General features: G+C 47.9%; 1 protein-coding gene across 39 annotated transcripts in view; it reads right to left on the bottom strand.

Moving 5' to 3' along the window:
• Window positions 1–7,547, bottom strand: part of vcanb (versican b) — a 41,385-nt gene that overhangs the window by 4,915 nt on the left and 28,923 nt on the right. For 30 of the 39 annotated variants that reach the window (XM_052521390.1, XM_052521395.1, XM_052521396.1 and 27 more), the window contains 5 exons: window positions 7,311–7,547; window positions 7,029–7,142; window positions 5,421–5,534; window positions 2,027–2,185; window positions 1,619–1,701 (listed from right to left, as the gene is read on the bottom strand). The exon at window positions 7,311–7,547 is cut by the window's right edge and continues 477 nt beyond it. In XM_052521390.1, coding sequence (XP_052377350.1) covers window positions 1,619–1,701; window positions 2,027–2,185; window positions 5,421–5,534; window positions 7,029–7,142; window positions 7,311–7,547 — 707 coding nt within the window. Of the gene's footprint in view, window positions 1–1,618; window positions 1,702–2,026; window positions 2,186–5,420; window positions 5,535–5,667; window positions 5,782–7,028; window positions 7,143–7,310 lie in introns of all 39 variants that reach the window. The other 9 variants (XM_052521403.1, XM_052521400.1, XM_052521399.1 and 6 more) reach the window with 4 other exon arrangements.

A 7,547-nucleotide genomic window follows, 5' to 3' on the forward strand; every position in this document is an offset into this window, starting at 1 on the left:
TGGAGGCCACTGTATTCCTGGGGACCTTCAATGCTGCAGAAATATTTTGGTACCCTTCCCCAAATCTGTGCCTCGACACAATCCTGTCTCGGAGCTCTTTGGAAAATTCCCTCGACCTCATGGCTTGGTTTTTGCTCTGACATGTCCGTTCAACTGTGGGACCTTATATAGACAGGTGTGTGCCTTTCCAAATCATGTCCAAGCCCTTGAATTTACCACAGGGGGACTCCAATCAAGTTGTAGAAACATCTGAAGGATGATCAATGGAAACAGGGTGCACCTGAGCTCAATTTTGAAGTCTTATAGCAAAGGGTCTGAATACTTATGTAAATAAGGTAAAATAAGGTATTTCTGTTTTTAATTTGACTAAATTAGCAACATTTTCTAAAAACCTCTTTTCACTCTGTCAGTATGGGGTATTGTGTGTAGATTGATAAGGGGAAAAATACAATTTAATCCATTTTAGAATAAGGCTGTAATGTCCCAAAATGTGGAAAAAGGGAAGGGGATCTGAATACTTTCTGAATGTACTGTATCTACCTCAATTACCTCATACCCCTGCACATCGGCTCGGCACTGGTACCCCTTGTACTCATTGTGTATCTATTATTACTGCATGTTTTCATTTTCTATTATTTCTCCAATATTTTCTTTCTCTCTGCATTGTAGGGAAGAGCATTTCACTGTTCGTCTACACCTGTTGCTTACGAAGCATGTGACAAATGAAATTGGAATGGATTTGAATCGCTCTGAGGTGGAGTAAAGGTGTCAGCTCACATACTCCTTTAAAATACAATAGTCAGAATTCATCTACGATCATTGAAGAAATCTGTCATTCATTTGGATGTTTTTGCTGAATAGAGCTCAGTCAGTGGCTGTAATATACATACAAGCCATAAGGGGGCGCTCCATCTAAGTGAGCCAGCCCCATAATCTCTATCTGTAGCTGACCCAAACGTTTAGCCAACTTCCAGACAGGGAGAGTTCTCCTAATCTCTACCCGCCGATCACCTCTCTCTTCCCTGAGCTCTTTTTTGTCACAGTGTCCCTGGGTCAAATGTCTTCAACAATGCAGAGGTGCATGTTAACTTGAACACATGCCCAAATGCACACTGGTACACCTAGAACTGAACAAGGGTGTGTCCCGCAGTACTGAGAGATAACTCCATTAAAACAACAGTGTTTCAACATTATCATCTGTGTCTCTCTCCTGTTGTGGCTGTGCGTGGACAGGAACACTCACACACACACACACACACACACACACACACACACACACACACACACACACACACACACACACACACACACACACACACACACACACACACACACACTGTCCTTCCTCCATATCTCAGTCCAGACGTCATACAGAGAAAACAGCTGGACAGTGTGTGTGTGTGTGTGTGTGTGTGTGTGTGTGTGTGTGTGTGTGTGTGTGTGTGTGTGTGTGTGTGTGTGTGTGTGTGTGTGTGTGTGTGTGTGTGTGTGTGTGTGTGTGTGTGTGTGTGTGTGTGTGTGTGTGTGTGTGTGTGTGTGTGTGTGTGCGTGTGTGTATAATAACAAGTAACACTCGTATCATATAATATCTTATCAGGGTGATTTTCTCCTGTCTTACCATGATGCTGCCGTCAGTCCAGTGGAAGTCTCTCTCAAACATCTTGTCGTTTAGACCGATCCACTGGTAGTCATGGCCCAGACCTGGGGGTTAGAAACAACAGTTAGACCTGCTTCTCTTTAGCTCTACCACAGGAAATAACAAAGACATTTTAAGACGTGTTAAAAAACGAGCCTCATGTTCCCAAAAACTGCTTTCTCAGCCCAGAAACACTGCCAAACTTTCCCTCTCTCCCACTTTCCTGAACTCTGTACCTCCCTTCTCCCCTACCCCTTCCCAAGTTCCTCTGTCTAACCCAATAACGCTGGCATGTTTACAGAAGAGATTACTCTCTCTACCCACTGACCTCTCACCCTAACCCGGGCCTGTGACCTGTGAATTATGAGAACCTAAAGGAGGCGGACTTACCGTTGACATACAGCTGCTCCTCCTGTGACAGGACACTGACGAGGTGGGCTCCGTGGAGACGGCACTCCCTCTCGGCAGCGTCCCAGGTGCGACGGTGGCTGATGTGCTTATAACACTGGCTCCGGAACTTCTGCCAGCCATACTCACACACCTCCGTGTCTGGGGGTGAGAGGAACCAATGACTAACTATATCTCCACAGATGAAACAAATTGCACAAACTTGGAGGTGTAGAGAGAGAGAGAAACAGAAGGCGAAAGAGAGAGGAACTAAAACAAAGGGTGGATTGTAAGAGAGAGAGAGAGAGGGAGAGAGAGAGAGAGAGAGAGAGAGAGAGAGAGAGGGAGAGACAGAGAGAGAGAGAGAGAGAGCTCCAGCTGGCTGAATGAGCTCAGAGAGTCTTAGGCTCACAGTTGAAACTCATTAGCCTGTTTCGAAACACTCACCAGTACCTTATTCTCTAGGCCAAACACGCAAGCTTATCTCGCTGTCATGGACGCACGCACATTGAACCCGCCTATGCAAGGCCAGTCAATAGATGAGAACAGAAGGGTATGCTTCTGCACAAAGGGACTGTAGCGCCATAGTGAACCCTCTTTATTAATGTTGGACTTGGTTAGATTTGGCTATGGGATGCATGCCAGTGTGCCCACAATAATACACTATAGGGCCAAAAGTATGTAGGCACCCCTTCAAATTTGTGCATTTGGCTATTTGAGCCACACCCATTGCTGACAGGTGTTTACAATCGAGCACACATGCAACACTCCATAGACAAACACTGGCAGTAGAATGACCCGTACTGAAGAGCTCAGTGACTTTCAATGTGGCACTGTCAATAGGATGCCACCTTTCCAACCAGTCAGTCCTTCTAGAGCTGAACCCCGGTCAATTGTAAGTCCTGTTATTGTGAAGTGGAAATGTCACGGCCACACAAGCTCACAGAACGGGACCGACCGAGTGCTGAAGCGAGTAGCACGTAAAAGTCGTCTGTTCACGGTCGCAACACTCACTACCGAGTTCCACACTGCCTCTGGAAGCAACGTCAGCACAAGAACTGTTCGTCGGGAGCTTCGTGAAATGGGTTTCCATGGCCGAGCAGCTGCACACAAGCCATAAGATCACCAGGCGCTATACCAAGCATCGGCTGGAGTGGTGTGAAGCTCACAGCCATTGGATTCTGGAGCGTTCTCTGGAGTGATTTATCACACTGGTATTCCGACGGACGATCTGGGTTTGATGGATACAGGTAGAATGGTACCTGCCCCAATGCATAGTGCCAACACTAAAGTCTGGTGGAGGAGGAATAATGGTCTGGGGCTCTTGTTCCTGGTTCGGGCTAGGCCCCTTAGTTCCAGCTAAAGGAAATCTTAACGCTACATCATATAACGGCATTCTAGACGATGCTGGGCTTCCAAATTCGTGGCAACAGTTTGGGGAAGGCCCTTTCCTGCTTCCGCCTGACAATGCCCCTCGTGCACAAAGCAAGGTCCATACAGAAATGGTTAGTGGAGATAGGTGTGGAAGAACTTGACTGGCCTGCACAGAGCCCTGACCTCAACCCCTTCTTGGGGATGAATTGGAACGCCGACTGTGAGCCAGGCCTAATCGCCCAACATCAGTGCGCGACCTCACTGATGCTCTTATGGCTGAATGGAAACAAGTCCCAGCATCTACTGAAAAGCCTTCCCAGAAGAGTGGAGGCTGTTATGGCAGCAAAGGGAGGGGACCAACTGCATATTAATGGCCATGATTTTGGAATGAGATGTGCGACGAGAAGGTGTCCACAAACTTTTGGCCGTGAAGTGTATGTCAGAACGCCATGATCCGGCACACTGCTGGCTTGGATGAGGTGACCATTCACAACATGAATCCCTGGTACACTGTTCTCGTGAAACAAGAAGTCTGAATAGTTGTTGAGAGTAGTTCCGTCATTCTGGAAGTTTCTTCTGTGTGTTCTACTCTGGAATGTTGAAGTTCAATAGGTTACGAAAAATGTATTGATGAGACAATTGATATGGTGAATTCCAATCTGTAAAAAACTATTTTAATTTCTTGAGTTTGTTATGCTTGTTTCCCACAAGAATTGATGTTATATTCATTGCTAGGGAATGACCAGTCCCATTCATACCATACAGGCTGAATAAGCAGGTCTTTGTGATGTCATTGATTATAATGGGTTGGAATGACTAGAGAAACATACAAAACATATATTGTATTTAACCTTATAAAGAGCTCAACCAAGACTGGTAGACACAGAGAGAGAGACAGAGAGAGAGACAGAGAGAGAGAGAGAGAGAGAGACAGAGAGAGAGACAGAGAGAGAGAGACAGAGAGAGAGAGACAGAGAGAGAGACAGAGAGAGAGAGAGAGAGAGAGAGAGAGAGAGAGAGAGAGAGAGAGAGAGAGACAGAGAGAGAGACAGAGAGAGACAGAGAGAGACAGAGAGTGTGTGTGTGTGTGTGTGTGTGTGTGTGTGTGTGTGTGTGTGTGTGTGTGTGTGTGTGTGTGTGTGTGTGTGTGTGTGTGTGTGTGTGTGTGTCTGTGTGTGTGTGTGTCTGCGTGTGTGTGTGGTGTGTGGTGTGTGTGTGTGTGTGTGTCTATGTATCTGTGTGTTAGGTGGGGGGTTATTAACTCTTTACCCAGGACCTCAGGCTATCTATCAGCAGCAAACTTCCTTAACTTATTAACTTATCATACACTCTTCCCTCGCTAAGCACACACACATTTTGTTTTGCATGACATTTGCATATATGCACTGTGCAGACAGTAAGAGTGTGAATGTGCACAATGCATGTACAGTAAGTGTGTGAGCACGTGAGCCAATGTGTGTGTAGGTTAGTTGTTGAGTAGTAGAAATACTGGCAGTGGACCTGGAACTAATCAAGTGTGGACTGTAGATCTAACGCCCAGTTTCAGGGGATACGCAGGGAGCAGAGACATGACTCACTGTGTGTGTGTGTGTGTGTGTGTGTGTGTGTGTGTGTGTGTGTGTGTGTGTGTGTGTGTGTGTGTGTGTGTGTGTGTGTGTGTGTGTGTGTGTGTGTGTGTGTGTGTGTGTGTGTGTGTGTGTGCGTGCGTGCGTGCGTGCGTGCGTGCGTGCGTGCGTGCGTGCGTGCGTGCGTGCGTGCGTGCGTGCGTGCGTGCGTGCGTGCGTGCGTGTGTGTGGTGGGTGTTCCCATCAGATACAGCTGTAGTCACATTGGTTTCCCAGTCTGAACCAGAGAATGTAGCCTGTCTACCGACTACATATGACCAAGAGCTGGCAGTTCCACTATTCCACAGAATTGTTTACCACATTTGGACAGAACTGTGAGTTGGCTTGAAGGGCTATCACTTTTTTGTAAAATATTTGATTAGGTTTTTAAAGCAGCTGCACAGCTGTGTGTGTGTTACCTTGTTCACAGAGCTCTCCTGTGTAGCTGGGTAGACACAAACAGGTGAAGGAGTTGACTCCGTCCATACAGGTGGCTCCATTACGACATGGGTTGGACTGGCATTCATCAACATCTACACAAATAACAGAGACAATATGATATCTGCTTGTGTGTGTGTGTGTGTGTGTGTGTGTGTGTGTGTGTGTGTGTGTGTGTGTGTGTGTGTGTGTGTGTGTGTGTGTGTGTGTGTGTGTGTGTGTGTGTACCTGTCTCGCAGCGCTGTCCAGTGTATCCAGTTGGACACACACAGATGCTGGCTCTGCCTCTCTGGTAGCAGGACGCTTGGTTCAAACACACATTCACTGTGCACTGCTGCAGTCCTGAGACACACACATACATATCATCCTCATCGTCGTCATCAACAACATCATTATCATCATCAACATTCAACAACAACCATGAGAGCAGAGATGACAGCGGCCATGATGACGTCACCAACCCATTGTTAAACCACTGAATAGATCTGAGATTTACACCTACCTCTGACATCGACAGTCTGGTCCACGATGTAGTAGTCAGATCCTGTTTCAGGTTGGTATGTGGACTGAGGTTCTTTAGGAGCATGGGGGCCGGCCTCCAGCAGAGGAGGACCAATCACCCGGTCATAATCCACAAACTCCTCCCCTCAAGCCGGGGGTTTGGGGGTCAGGGCCCAGTCGGGGATGGGGCGGGAGGGAGGTGGAGTGGAGGGGTGTGCAGGGGGTGTGTGTGTTTGGTTCAGGTGCTGTGGGGTCTTCTGATCTGTGGTAGAGTGACTGGTTTGGTTCTTATGGTGGGTGGGGGGAATCTAGGGTGAGAGGGCTGTTTGGTTTGGTCCTTAGTATGGGTGGAGTGATCTTTATGGTATGTGGTCTGGTTCTTGGTGGGATCCCTAACGTGTGTTGACGCTGGGTGGAGTGTGTAGGGGGTACATGGATCGATCCTTAGTGTCTGTGGAGTGATTGCTATCGTGTGTGATATGCTGATTGGTTTGGTCCTTCCCATCTGTAGAGGGGTGTCTGGTCTGAGCTTTAGTATGAGTGGAGAGATCTTTCTCCTGTGTGGCAGGTTGGCGGGAGTGGTCTCTGTGCTGTGTAGAAGAGTCTGTGTGATGTCCAGGGTGGTCTCCTACAGTCTCTCCTGCCTGGGTTGGCATGGTTCCTGGTCTGGTTCCTGGTCTTGTTCCAGGTCTGGTTCCTGGTCTTGTTCCTGGTTTGGGTGAAACAGTCAGGCTTGAAAGGCTGTCTATTTTTTGTAAAAGTCTTGATTAGGGTTTCAAAGCAGCTGCACAGGTGTGTGTGTGTGTGTGTGTTACCTTGTTCACAGAGCCCTCCTGTGTAGCTGGGTAGACACAAACAGGTGAAGGAGTTGACTCCGTCCATACAGGTGGCTCCATTACGACATGGGTTGGACTGGCATTCATCAACATCTACACAAATAACAGAGACAATATGATGTGTGTGTGTGTGTGTGTGTGTGTGTGTGTGTGTGTGTGTGTGTGTGTGTGTGTGTGTGTGTGTGTGTGTGTGTGTGTGTGTGTGTGTGTGTGTGTGTGTGTGTGTGTGTGTGTGTGTGTGTGTGTGTGTACCTGTCTCGCAGCGCTGTCCAGTGTATCCAGTTGGACACACACAGATGCTGGCTCTGCCTCTCTGGTAGCAGGACGCTTGGTTCAAACACACATTCACTGTGCACTGCTGCAGTCCTGAGACACACACATATATACATACATATCATCCTCATCGTCGTCATCAACAACATCATTATCATCATCAACATTCAACAACAACCATGAGAGCAGAGATGACAGCGGCCATGATGATGTCACCAACCCATTGTTAAACCACTGAATAGATCTGAGATTTACACCTACCTCTGACATCGACAGTCTGGTCCACGATGTAGTAGTCAGATCCTGTTTCAGGTTGGTATGTGGACTGAGGTTCTTTAGGAGCATGGGGGCCGGCCTCCAGCAGAGGAGGACCAATCACCCGGTCATAATCCACAAACTCCTCCCCCTCAGGCCGGGGAGTCTGGGGGGTCAGGGCCCAGTCGGCGATGGGGCGGGAGGGAGGTGGAGTGGAGGGGTGTGCAGGGGGTGTGTGTGTTT

The sequence above is a fragment of the Oncorhynchus keta genome, chromosome 6 (assembly GCF_023373465.1).
Source record: "Oncorhynchus keta strain PuntledgeMale-10-30-2019 chromosome 6, Oket_V2, whole genome shotgun sequence".
Taxonomy (NCBI): Eukaryota; Metazoa; Chordata; class Actinopteri; order Salmoniformes; family Salmonidae; genus Oncorhynchus; species Oncorhynchus keta.